At 44.3% G+C, this 13,328-nt stretch overlaps 1 protein-coding gene across 1 annotated transcript; it reads left to right on the forward strand.

The window, feature by feature from the left end:
* Positions 1-5,347: 5,347 nt before the first annotated feature.
* Positions 5,348-6,322, forward strand: LOC126045258 (2-oxoglutarate receptor 1-like). The gene has a single exon (XM_049816073.1). It carries the CDS (start codon positions 5,348-5,350, stop codon positions 6,320-6,322), a length of 975 nt encoding a protein of 324 aa, XP_049672030.1.
* The last annotated feature ends 7,006 nt before the right edge of the window (positions 6,323-13,328 follow it).

The following is a 13,328-nucleotide window of genomic DNA, read 5'->3' on the forward strand; positions in this document are numbered from 1 at the left end:
CCTGCGCTGGAGAAGCAACTTGGGGAGCCTCATGCTTATGAGTCCTAATTACAGTCAAGTTCAGCGGTGATGCGGGGACACCAAAAAAAGCCCTGCTACCACCTCTCCCGCCCCAATGCCCACAAAAGCTAACAGCCAGCCTGTTCAGAGAAAAGAGACATTGTTTGCAACCAGCCTCATGTGATTTAACACAACAAAGCAAAACAAAAGCATTGGACTTTGTTCTCCACTTCGGTATTTTAGACAGATTGTGTGCTCCAGGTCTGCAAACTCATCTGTCGTCCTGTTCACCCTGCCATCACAGAAGGAAAAATACAATATGAAAAGATGATCCTGTTTACATCATGCACTCCGTGATAGCTGACCCAGCCTATAGTATAAAGTTTCAAGAGGAAGTATTTAATTAAAAATCCTGCCACCAAATTATTCCTGTTTCCTTTCTATACTGTGGCTAAGAGCAACATTTATATACACACATGAAGTCTGTAGGATTTTATAATGGTTGTTTCAGGAAAGGTGCAACTAGATAGCTTTTTGCTGTTGGATTAGTGGTCTTTGCAATTCTTATCAGTAGTCAACAAATTAGGGAAAATGACAGCCCATCTGACAAATCAATCCAGCCTGCCTGGAAGACTGTTGAAACAAGAGATGAGTGCGGTCTCCGGGGGGCACGTTGCTGGAGACCAGCTTCAGCTGAGGGTGGCTGGCTGCTGGTAACGGCGAGGAAACACCACTCCACAGCAGGAACCCACGTCCAACCTCGCTGCCAGCATGAGCTGGTCTTCCTCTGTGGTCCTCCTCTTGCCCCGGTCCGTCCCCGTCACTGGTTCCCGTAAGCCCTGGAGCCCGCGCACCCACAAAAGGAGCCGTAGCCCCTCACCAAGTCGCCAGAAAGCTAACCCAAGAATAAGAAAACTGGTTTGTTTTCAGTCAGCTCACTGATCCAACACATCCCATGATTGCACAAGCACTGGAGCTGTTGAAAACGTGGTTCAGGATGAGAGGAGGGAGGTGGTGCTGCCACGTCTTTTGACAGCAGCCTGCGATTAAAGTCACTTAAGCTGACTGTGAAACTACAGGGTACTTTGATTTCCCTCCAATGGTTGTGGAGGGGAGTGGGGTGAGGATAGCCTTAAAGCACAAAAAGAGCCACATTTTTGGTAAGGATCAGATTGGGCTACCTATGGCCAGATTTAAAAAGTCCATGGACGTGAGGTGGAGAAACGACTGGTGAAGAGAAAAGGCCCACAGACTAAAGAGCTGAAAGCTGCACTGCAGGATAAGCCTGTATTCGTAGAGATCCTACAAGATGCCAGGCAAGCGATTTCAATCAGATATTTGCAATTGGCCCTTGTTAGTTTATCTATGATTTCCCAAGCCCATGACACAAGTCCCCGGGCCAGTGGCATGGCTGCAGTCGAAGCCCATGTTTCCAGAGGTCCATGTGCAATGAGGAGTTGCTGAAACCCTGGTGAAGGGTGCCTGGAGGCAGAAGCCAGATGATCTCTACGGCTGATGATGAGACAAGATTTGGGTAAGCTAAGGAGCATAGCTTGGTCCCCACGCAGAGCAGCTCTGCATGAGCAACCTTCTGTTAGTCACCCTCTCTTGAAATTGGTCTGAAACTGGGTGTTTTATTTTCTTTTCTTGCCCAGAGTCAGATACTCAGAGGTGACCCCAGTGCCTGCTCAAGACCCCAGTGCCCCAAATCCCAGGCAGTTCAGGGCCACAGTGCCGGGAATGCCCATTTCTGCTTCACATAAGGCACTGCCACCACCAAGGAAGGATAAATACCAGCCACTGCTGCACAGGTTTTTCTATCGCTCAGGGGTATAATGGATTAAGTAGTGGACACATTAAATGATGCCTAACTATAATTAGCTCCCCCTGTGCTTATAGCACTACAGCCTCATACAAATGGTTTCTAATGACACACGCAGTGTCTAGGAACAGGGTAATAGCTATTTAAACAGTTGCTGATCCCTGAGCTGGTACACGACAGTGTATTTTACAATTATTGAGAAACTTTGGACATTTTTTAGAAGTCGGCACTGACCTAGAGAAAAGCTTGGTCAGATGAGAACAGAGATGATGCCATTCCCCTAATGGTAACATATAGATAATGTGGTTGTCAGACATTACTGCTGCCCCAGTCTTGATTGTCCCTGTTACCACTCTTTCCCTGCAGTGTGATTAGCAAAACAGATAGCCTTCTCCCAACTCATCCCTACGGTACAGGCACCCAAAGAGAGTCAAGACAGTCTTCCAAAAAACATTCTTATCTGTGTGGTTCTCAGTAACTACACTGACATACATAATGTTCAGAAATGAAAGCTCGCTTGTTTAATACCGGATCATAAGCTTCATCAGCGAGTAGGACCTATAAAATGCACCAAGGCCAAAAGGCTGCCAGCCACGCTGGGCACCTGGGGCCTCTTGGCATGGACCAGGTTGCAAGCTCAGAGATTGAAGACTACAGTTTCAGAATTCAAGATACTATGACTTTTTTTCTTTTTGAATAATAATCTCTTTTGATCTTGTTCCTCGAGCTAAGGATGATAATGAGATTTTTATTCAAGAGCAGTCTTTTAGTTCAAGAAGCATAGAAAATTGCAGCTCTTGTGAATCATGAAGCCTGAAAGCAAAGGCTCAAAAGAAAACAAGTTTGCAACTTCAGCTACCCCAGTAATAACCAGCCAACACTAATTGTAGCTATTTTATTCACCAAAAATAAGCAGAAAGTATGCCACGGTTCCCGAAAAGCTCATCGTGCCAAAAGAAACCTTCATTTCTTACATCTGATGAAAATTGTACTTAATTGGAAATTTGTTTTTAATTAAGACAGTACGTCATAACATTTTTCACCTGACCTCAAAATGGCAAGACGCCTTATTCACTTTGGTCATCATGTTTCACTTCACAGGAAATAGAGAATAAATTTAATTTTGTCTTTTATAAACACATGCACGCACACGTACACACTAATTTAAATGTGATCTGCTGCTATTTGAATAATACAAGTCTACCTCAGCACGCAGAACTGCTGCCAGCAAAGCATGATCTGCCCACTGAAGGCAAGACAGCATGAACGACAACGGGCAAAAGAGATCTCATCCAGCCACCCAGGTCTAAGAGCTGACATCTGAGCCAGTAACTGAGGTTTTCTACCAGCCTCCTAATTTACGGCCACATGGAGTCTCAGTCTGCCAGGGAGTGAATGTATATGGTTGCAAAGCCATACTAAAACCTGCTTCACTGTAAGGAAGACAGAAATACGTTTCATTTGTAGTGCTCTTTGCTCAAAGCAATATCAAAGGGAGAATCAGAATTGCAAGTTTTCAGGTAAGCAATATTTCTCCATTTTCAATTTGGAAGGTTCGAGATTGCAGTGGAGAACTGATCAGCAGTGCAGGAAAACTAAACTGGGGATGAATCAAATATTCTAGAAAATTTGCGTAACTTTACTTGAAATATACCACTGAGGAGCATAAATGCAGGTGACAGTGGTATCACGGAGCAGCAGAAAAGAGAGAAAACGTGTATATCCCTAGCTTTTGTCTGAACATAAATCTGGATTTGTTTAAAACAAGCTTCATAGCCTTTACCTAACGCATCTTTGACTGCAAAGCTGCTATACCAGAGCTAACATTCATGTTGAAAAGCATTAGCTTTTTAACTAAATTATGGGGAGACTGTTCAAATTTCTCTCTGACGTGCTCCTGAGTAACAAACTGATACCCATCCTTCTGACTGGTTATGATCATATAACTCCTGTTGTGTCCCAGCTTTAATGACTGTTTTTGTCAGAGAAAATTTTTTGTGTTCCACCAGTCATTGGGATAATACAGAAACATCCATACAGGTAACATGCTAAATGCTGTTAACCAAATCACATCAAAACCTAATTCTATACACAGGATTTCCAGGACTGCAATAAGGCACAATTCTGACTATTCTTTTTTTTTATTTTTATTTGTTTAATGTGATGGCTCCATCCTGGATGTTCAGTGTAACACTGATTTAGTTTAAAGACTGTGTTTCTGGGACAACAGAGAGGGATTTGGGCTCAATAGTACCCTGTCTAGCACTTTATTAAGTCACTTTTTAAAATATTTTCTCAGATGGACTAGGTTAGGATCTGGAGGAGTGGTGCTCACCTGAGATGCTGAAGATCCACAGAGGCACACCTCTTGCCTCACTTGAGACATCTGAAGGTTAGACATCCAGGTCTGAACTAGTCACCTTGGGCTGCCTTTGTCATCAATGGAAGGAAATAGGTATGCCAGAAGAGTAAATCATCTTAGAAACCTCATAGGAAAGGAAACCTTATAGGAAGATATATTATGTTCTGGAGGAACCTACATGTCTCCCTTGATGATAAAGGGTGGCTTAGGAGGTCTGGCTCCATTTTAAGCATCTAACTTTCCGATATCTGAAGTTAGATGAGATGATTTTTCATCCTTGGTTACCATTCTTCCAGATTAAAACACTACCAAGAAAGGTTATTTCTTGAACTCACTGTGGAGAGATCCAAATTGGCTATGGCGGATGAGAAACCATTTCAGAGACAAGTCTATCTAGCTCCAATTCACACAAAACAGGAAGAAAGATCAGTGCTTTCACTCAGTATCTGTGCTTTCCATCTTATCTCTGCATTTTGAGAAACAGTCTTAATCATTTAAATCAGTTTTATGCTGCTATAAAGCCTGATTTTTATTTTTTTTTTATAAATGCATTTATTCTAGTTTTATACTCTGATGACTCCAAGAGAATGAGATCATATTCAGGGAATGAGCCATGATTGTCAGGTTATGGGAGCATCACATCCTGAGATCTGTATCTGAACCTAACATCTTTTAGTTTTCATAGAACCAGAACAGCATCTCTGGTTTCATGAGCACAAACCCCTGATTACTTCAGATTAATGAAGATAAGATATGGGTACTGTTCTACTTTCTGAAAGGCTAAGACTAATTCACGGTTTTGCAAAATCTAAGCCCAAACGTGCTCTAGCTCTCCAAATGTGTGCTTCCTATTCCTGAAGGTTTGCAGATAAGCAGTAATTATCTTCTTCAACGTAGGAGGTTAAATAAAGCAAGAGTAAAATTAATCATTATCAAAATTAAACATAAAGGAGAGGGAAGGGTGAAATTAAAGATTTGAGTGGGGTTATCTAGGTCAGAGCTGGATACATTAGCAAATCCCCATTCCCTCCCTCTACTATGCCTTGTCAAACATACGACATTTGCTCCAGTGACAAAAGATTTAACTGAATGCATTTGTCCCAACAAATCAATTAAAATTAAACATCTGATTTTTGTAAAGCTTTAAGAAGATTTCTGCAAACATGGCATCTGAATGCACCGGCAATTTTACTACTCTGCCAGGCCGCGCACACCCGCTGACAAGCTGCAAGGATGAAGATTTCTTACAGGTGAAATCCTATGTCTCCATCCTTTACGGCCTAATCTTCCTGGTGTGCTTCCCAGGCAACATCGTGACAATTTTTGTTTACTTTGTCAAGATGAGGCCCTGGAAAAGCAGCACCATCATGATGTTAAACCTGGCTATCACTGACCTATTATATATAGCCACGCTTCCTTTCTTTATACACTACTCTGCTAACGGAAATAACTGGATTTTTGGAGACTTCATGTGCAAATTTATTCACATTTGTTTCTACTTCAACATGTACAGCGGTATCATCTTCCTTAGCTGCTTCAGCATCTTCCGCTTTTTTGTAGTTGTCCACCCAATTAAATGCTTTTTTGTTCAAAAACGGAGATGGGCAGTGTTGACTTGCACAGTAGTTTGGACGATTTCCCTGGCAGCCATCAGCCCCTTGGGCATCTTGATTGCCACGAGGCAGACGCAGAACAGGACGATATGCCCGGACCTGGCTGCCGCTGAGGACCTTGACACGAGTCGGTGGTATAACTGGCTGCTGACTGGCCTGGCCTTCTTCTTGCCCTTGCTGACGGTGACTCTCTGCTACACGCTCATTATTTACACCTTGGCTATCGGGCCCCACACGCAAGCTTGCTACAAGCTAAAGGCTCGCAGACTCGCTGTCATCCTCTTGGTGGTCTTCTATGTGTGTTTCCTCCCCTACCACATCTTTCGAGGGATTCGGCTGGAGCTCCGAGTACGACCGGTTAGCTGCCACTTGAAGAACACAATCCTTTTTATGTTTATTATAGCTAAACCTTTAGCAGCGTTAAATACTTTTGGAAACTTGGTGCTCTACGTAGTGACGGGAGACAACTTCCAGCAGGCGATCCTTTCGCTCCTCAAGTTTCAGACAAACAAGAACTTGAAGTAGAAGAGACTGATGCCATCGAAGAGTCACGGAGAAAGGGTCCAAACCTGCCCTCAACCAGCCAGTCACAGCCTCCCTGCCATCAGAGTACTCGGGTTAACCCTGCCAGCGCCAAAGGAGAGTTAACCTGTTCTGTGTTTTGGAGTTTCAAATGGATCATCAAAAGAGAAAACTTATAATTTAAAATAAAAAGCTTTCAATAAAATATTAAAAAATTTAATGTGAAACTTCTCAGAAATTTCTCTGCATTTCTTCCCTGAATCCCTGATACCTCTTTTGGACAATGGCCAACAGTTCCAGAAAAAAATAGTTGCTTATTAGTGGCATATACAGATTCAGGGTGGGAGTAATTTAATTTAATTTTAGTAACTTAGAAGTTAAGTGTCTAGTCTAAGCTAGGTGCCTGCCTTCGATGTGTTTCCTAAGCAATGGGGGTAAGACCCTCCAGAGGGCAATTCATCACACCTGTCTTAGACCTGCAGGAGGTTCATCTCACCTCCCTGGAGACTTTGACAGGGTAGGTGTATGCATATAAGCTAATCACCTTGTTCTCCCTTTATAATTTTCCATTCTAATGGAGAGAAATAAGCAGTTTCAGAGTGTGATTCACCTAATTATTCTTGATGCCTACATTTGGACAAGATGAATCATGACCTAGAAGTGCCTGTTGCCCTCCACTGACCATAAAAGGTAAGAAGATCAGACATAGACCCAAATGTTCATGCCTGCCTTTACACAGCTGAGGCCCAGCTCTAGCACAGGGTGGGATGGATCACTCTCCAGAGGTGGCTAAAAGGGGGGCTTACACTGTTCAGTGCCTTCAGTGCTTGCCTGAAGATTAATGGTGCAATAATACAAGACCACTCCTGTAAGTGTTTTCCATACTACTAACTGTAATTTCTGCAGTAATTTTAGTCCAGAGGTGAGAAGTGAATGGATGCATAAATGTGCCAGAATCATCAAATCATGGAGTGGTTTGGGTTGGAATGGACCTTTAAAGGTCATCTAGTCCAACCCTCCTGCAATAAGCAGGGACATCTTCAACTAGATCAGGTTGCCCAAAGCCCCGTCCAACCTGACCTTGAATGTTTCCAGGGATGGGGCACATAACGCTTCTCTGGGCAACTTGTTGCAGTGTTTCCCTACCCTCATCGTAAAAAATTTCTTCCTTATATCTAGTCTGAATCTACCCTCGTTTAGTTTAAAACCATCACCCCTTGTTCCATTGCTACAGGCCCTATTAAAAGGTCTGTCCCCATCTTTCTTCTAAGTCCCCTTTAAGTACTGAAAGGCTGCATGAGGTCTCCCTGGAGCCTTCTCTTCTCCAGGATGAACAAACCCAACTCTCTCAGCCTGTCCTCACAGCAGAGGTGTTCCAGCCCTCTGACCATTTTTGTGCCCTTCCTCTGGACCCGCTCCAACAGGTCCATGTCTCTCTCATACTGAGGACCCCAGAGCTGGACGCAGTACTGCAGGTGGGGTCTCACCAGAGTGGAGTAGAGGGGCAGAATCCCTCCCTCGACCTGCTGGCCACGCTGCTTTGATGCACCCCAGGATACGGTTGGCTTTCTGGGCTGCGAGCACACACTGCCGGCTCATGTCCAGCTTTTCATCCACCAGTACTGCCAAGTCCTTGTCTGCAAGCCACAGAAAATACAAAGTCATTTTCACCCATTTCTTTACTCAGTGAAGCTCTGCTTGGTCACACCAGGTGAGGAACAGCTTTGGGTAATAACACATCTGACAGGCAATACAGTCTGTCTCACAGGACAAAAAAAATAGAGGAAAATGTGAGTCCAGTACTTGCGGATATCATCTAGAGAGGTCCCAGGACCAGCTGAGGTACCCCAACCAACAGCAATGCAAAACTATTAACAACATAATATTCAGAGCCCAAAAGTATGACCACAGAGTGAATCCTCCAATATATTTTTATAACAACCTTATTTCATGTTTCATTACTTTTGGTCTCCACTCCAAATGTCCATTAATCAATGGCAACACATGCTGCTGCAAGGCTCTCATGCGACCCTTCTCCCTATCCAATCCCTCTATGCATGGCCTGGTCTTCAAGTGACCATCAGACCAAGACCACCAGACCACCATTCCCATTAAGCACACGCCTGAGTGACTGGCAGACAGCCTGTGACTCTTCTGTGGCCTCTCTCAGGGCCAGCCTGGGGAGAACAACAGGCAACAGCAAGCAACGGGTGTGTTGAGGGAATGAGAGGAGATAAGGAACCATCACTGACATAGGAAGGAGCAAGATGGGGAAAGGAAGAACAGCGTTTGTCTGGGATAGGGTAGAAGATGGGCTGTGAAGGAAAAGTTTTGGCAGAAAGCAGAGGAGGAAGACATTTTCTGGCAGAAATAGTCCATTTGATTTTAATCCTTAAGTATTCATCAAGGTAACTTTTAAAACTGCATGGCGCAGCATGATCTCCCCTCCTCTGTGACCACTATCCATCCTCAAATTGTGGAAAAGCAATTTAGGTGAAGAGCGAAGCTCACCTAACGCAGGCCTGGAGAGATGTTTCATGAGGCAAACATCCAACAAAATGTAAAGAAAATGCCTTCCACCCCACAGGCTACATTGGTTTTGCCAGTCTCCAAGGGTCAACACCACCTTTTCTACCATGCTTCCAGTGCTGCTCACAGCCACTTGCTCCTGAGACACCAGAGACAGCTGATCTACCATGAGAAGGCAATTCTGAACATGGCATCTTAGCTGTTTTTTCAGTGTAGGGTGTCCTATCAACAAACCACCAAAGTTTTTTTAGCAAAATCAGGCTGCTGATACATTATCTGTTAAGCCTCTACTGCATATAGACACAAGAGTTTTATTCACTCCAATTGAGTCCTACCTTAACATCTACATTGTGGAGTATGGTTCTTCTGGTGTTTGAGATAATAGATAGAAAAGGAACTGCCTCTGATTTTGCAACAATAAAGGAGCAGTTTTTTGCTTTCAACTTTGAATGAAGCTCTGTATTAGTCCCCTTTCAGCTCTACTTGATATTTTCTGGATAAATTACTCATCACATTGCTTTGTTCTTATATCCAGGCTATGTATTCTTTTTTAAAATGCAAGATGACTGGAACATCTTCAGTACAGCATCGTTGCCTGGAATGATCTGGGCAGGTATCATCCTGAGCTGGCAAGGGGATGAACCTGATCTCGGTTTCTCATATTTTTCTACAAACTGTGAAGAACAAACCCATAAGCTACTTTATTATAAACGGTACATTTACAATTTCAATTGAAGTCATAAAAAAAGAGAAAAAGAGATCTACACAAGAGTCCTGCCTGCTCACCTGCCCACCTTCCGATCAATACTGGCCTCCCACTGTCCTATTGCTCCATGCTGCAATAACCTACCCCTTTTACATGTCTTCTGTGGGTACGTACTGGCATTTTTCTCCTGCCCTCGACTCCCGCTGCTTCTCTGCGTGTCTGCCACACTGATCGCTATAGGGCCATAACTGTTGGCAGGTTCATCCCTATCCCGGTGTCATATGGTGTGACATTAGCCAACCAAAGACAGTAGTCGAGGTTACTGTGAAGTTGTCAGCATCCATTCAACGCTCCCTTCACCTCATTACAATTCGTCTTCAACTCAACTAGGGTAAAAAAAGGGAACGACTATAAAAATATTATCAAGAAGCTGCTACCAGCTGACATGACAGTCAGGTCCAAGAGCAGAACATGATCCTTGTATTTTAAGATTTACATCACCTCAGATAGGGAGAACGGGTCAGTCATATTCATATTTTACTATTTATTGGACAGCTCTGAGAGTTATATTTGCTTTTTAGCTTTAATTTTAAACATTCTTGTAAGTTTGTCAGAACTGCTACAGTGCAGAGGCTTGAAATTTCTTCCATCAACCTCTAATATGTTGGTCTTCAGGAGAAAGAAGCTAACCGTGTTCAAGGAGTAAAGGACAGGTCTATATACTCCATCTGCTACGGCTAAGGCAGCAGTCCTTAGGTAAGTATCATACTGTGATCATTTACTGCTTATGTTTGTAATGTTCACACAAGGCCAGAGCATTAGCACATCCACATACAAACCGCAGAGACATAAAGTCAAAATATGTGGTTTACTGTTCCCAGGACAGGCCCAGATCCATACCTCTAACCTCAGCGCCCGCCTGCGGAGATGCGCAGGAGGAAACGACGTGCTAGAAGAGGACAAGAATGACTTTTTCTCAGCCAGTACAGAATTTCTCTGGTGTCTGATTAAAACAAACATGACAGTTCCTAAAATAATTCCTTCTGTAAGGTAACTAACAGCGATCACTCCTGTAAAGCAAACGGTAAGTCTGTCTTAGGAGTATCACTGTGTGTACCATCTTGCACGTGTTCTGCTCTCATCTTCAGGCCGATCTTTGGAATCTTTGCAGCAGTGTGAGAAACCTTTTTACAAAAAAACAGGAGAAACCCATTCAAGGGAAACCCAGGCGGTGCTGGCAGCGTGACTGTGGCAGATTGGCCGGCATTGCCCGTTAGCAATGTGGGGCTCGGGGACTTCGCAACTGTGCCAGTGAAAAAGGGCTCCACAACATAGGCACCTCATTTGATCCTCGTCTCTAAGGAGAGAGAAAGATCTATTTTTAGGATGCTTAAAGAGCCCAGCAGGTAGTCCAAGCCTACCTAAGGAAATAGCCTGAACTTACTGCACACCTATATGGGTGTTATGCATAGGAGTGCAGAAGGGACAAAGAAATGGGGAGGAGAGGAAAGTGCAGCTCAACCTCAGTGAGACTCTCTCGTCTTCGCTGAATGAATATGACACACCCCACCCCCCTTTCCTTTTGCTTCTTTAAGATTGTTTTGTTTTTTTTTCTCTGGGATACCTCTGCAGACCCCGTGGGGAGCAGGAGATTTGGGTGGCTCTGCATGCCCAGCACGGCTGTGGGGAGCAAAGGCGCTGCACACAAAGACTTTGTAGAGCAACCCACAAAACCAAGTCAGCCAGTTACTTTTGGTTTAGAAGTGTAACCGCACAAGGATGGACATACAAAATGCTATTTGGTCTTGCAGCTGCAGTGGAGAAGTTTCTGCCAGTTCACCAACTGTGTCCATCGCCAAGGAGTAAACCTGAACCTCAATTAAATATACCATTATTTAAGCACTGTATTTAAAAACTATGACTGCCAGTAACCTTTCTTTTTGTATATGTACAAATCCAATGCAAATAGCCATTTAGAATACACCCACACATCCATCAGCAGATTTACACTTTATAAAACCTACTCAAATATTAACCTCAGTGGCTGCTCATGGGTTTGCATATGCAAACCCTGAGGAACAGAGACAAGGATGACAACCTGCAAGAAAGCACATGCACTAAGCTGAGAACATGAAACAGGGATTCAGGCATTAGCCACAAATTACGCTGAAATTTTGAATGTATCATCTAAAGCCTTCCTAAACTCCTGTGACATCTTGGGCCAGCATCACAGGTATGGTGGCAATACTAAAATCATGTGTTTTGTGTAGTAGAAGGAAATGAGGGTGTTGTTAGGCGTTTCTGAATTTTATGTAAATCCACCAGTGGAGGTTCAGTGGGCAATCACACCAGTTTGCAGCTTTAATTCTCATTGCTGCATACCACAACCACGACAGACGGTACAGTTCCTACTGCTCTTCAAAAGTGACTTGAGCAGGCTTAAGAAAGCAGTCTGTTAAGAAAGCAGTCCGTTTAACTCTTTCTCTCACCAGAGATACAGAAACATGGGGGCAACAGAAAAGGCCAAAAACGGCTGCATTTGTACCACCGTGTTTCTCCTCCACTACCCACAGCGGGTCTGGCCTGAGTACATCAGCAGTGGTGGTCTGGCTCGTCCCGAAACCAGCAGGGCTGACAAACAATATAAATACAGAGGTAGAAATCTTCCGCAAGAGTCACCAATGCAAACCAAACCTCCTTGTCCTGAGTAAACGCAGGCGCCTGGTTTTCAGGCTGGTTCTGCCACTTTGGCTCCAGAGAGGGTTGGGGCTTCAGGGATGTCCCTGTGCCTCGCTTTTCATGTCACCTCATCCAGCGCTCAAGGCGACCTCCCTTGTTCCCTGCCCGGCTGTGGCCGCGTGTTGGAGATACAGGCCTGGACTTCAGGCATGGAGATGCTGGCGTTTTGGGAGAGCGTTTCAGCAGGCTGACACACAGAGTTGGGAAAGGCGGCACGTGGAGATGCCCCAGAGCTCACCGCTCCTTGGGTGTTCCCGGCTGACAGCGATGCCCCCGACAGACATAGGGGGTCCAGATCTTCCTCGTACCTGCCCTTCCTTTTACGTGTGATGGAGAAACAAGCCTGTAGCAGGGAAACATTTTCTTTCCCCTCTCCTACTTCAAAAAGAAGTCCAAAACCAGCAAAACCTTTTCTTTACACGAGTCTCGGGCGTGATTCCTAGCAGGTGTGCATGTGGAAAACCAGGGCTGATTTATACCATGGGGGACCTTCTCTGGGAGGGGATGATATTGCTGTGCAGCTCAGCTGAGGCCAGGGACATTCTGCCACCCACCAGCAGAAGCGGGAGGGACAATCTGGCCGGGAGCCCAGTATAAAGCCGGGCTGGTGCTGCTGATTCACCAATAAATCAGTGCTGGGCAAGTACGAATGCTTGTTCTGGTCCTGGAGCTGACTGACCCTCCCATCTAAAGAGAGAGTCACTTCATCTCCCCCTAATTAATTCCCCTGCCACATTTTATCCTCTTAGAGTTACAAGCTCTTTGGGGCAGATGTCTTAGTGAGTGTTTGCACAGCAGGACCTGAATCCCAAATGGGCCCTCCTGGCATTATGAAAATTCAATCAAGGTCTTCAGCCATAAAAATGTAAACGATGTAGCTACTTATCATTTGTGCGTATAGAGACACATAAACACACATATGCAGATACACATGCACGGGGAAGCAGTGCCTAATGCAAAAATATAACTCTTTTAAAATAACAGCGCTATGTTGTGTTTAAGCCTCTTCCTTTGGATATGAATACACATTTTACT

The sequence above is a fragment of the Accipiter gentilis genome, chromosome 13 (genome assembly GCF_929443795.1).
Source record: "Accipiter gentilis chromosome 13, bAccGen1.1, whole genome shotgun sequence".
NCBI lineage: Eukaryota > Metazoa > Chordata > Aves > Accipitriformes > Accipitridae > Astur > Astur gentilis.

What these genes read in the sequence shown, in the direction of transcription:
- LOC126045258 (XM_049816073.1), top strand. Translation starts at nt 5,348, where the DNA reads ATGGCATCTGAATGCACCGGCAATTTTACTACTCTGCCAGGCCGCGCA.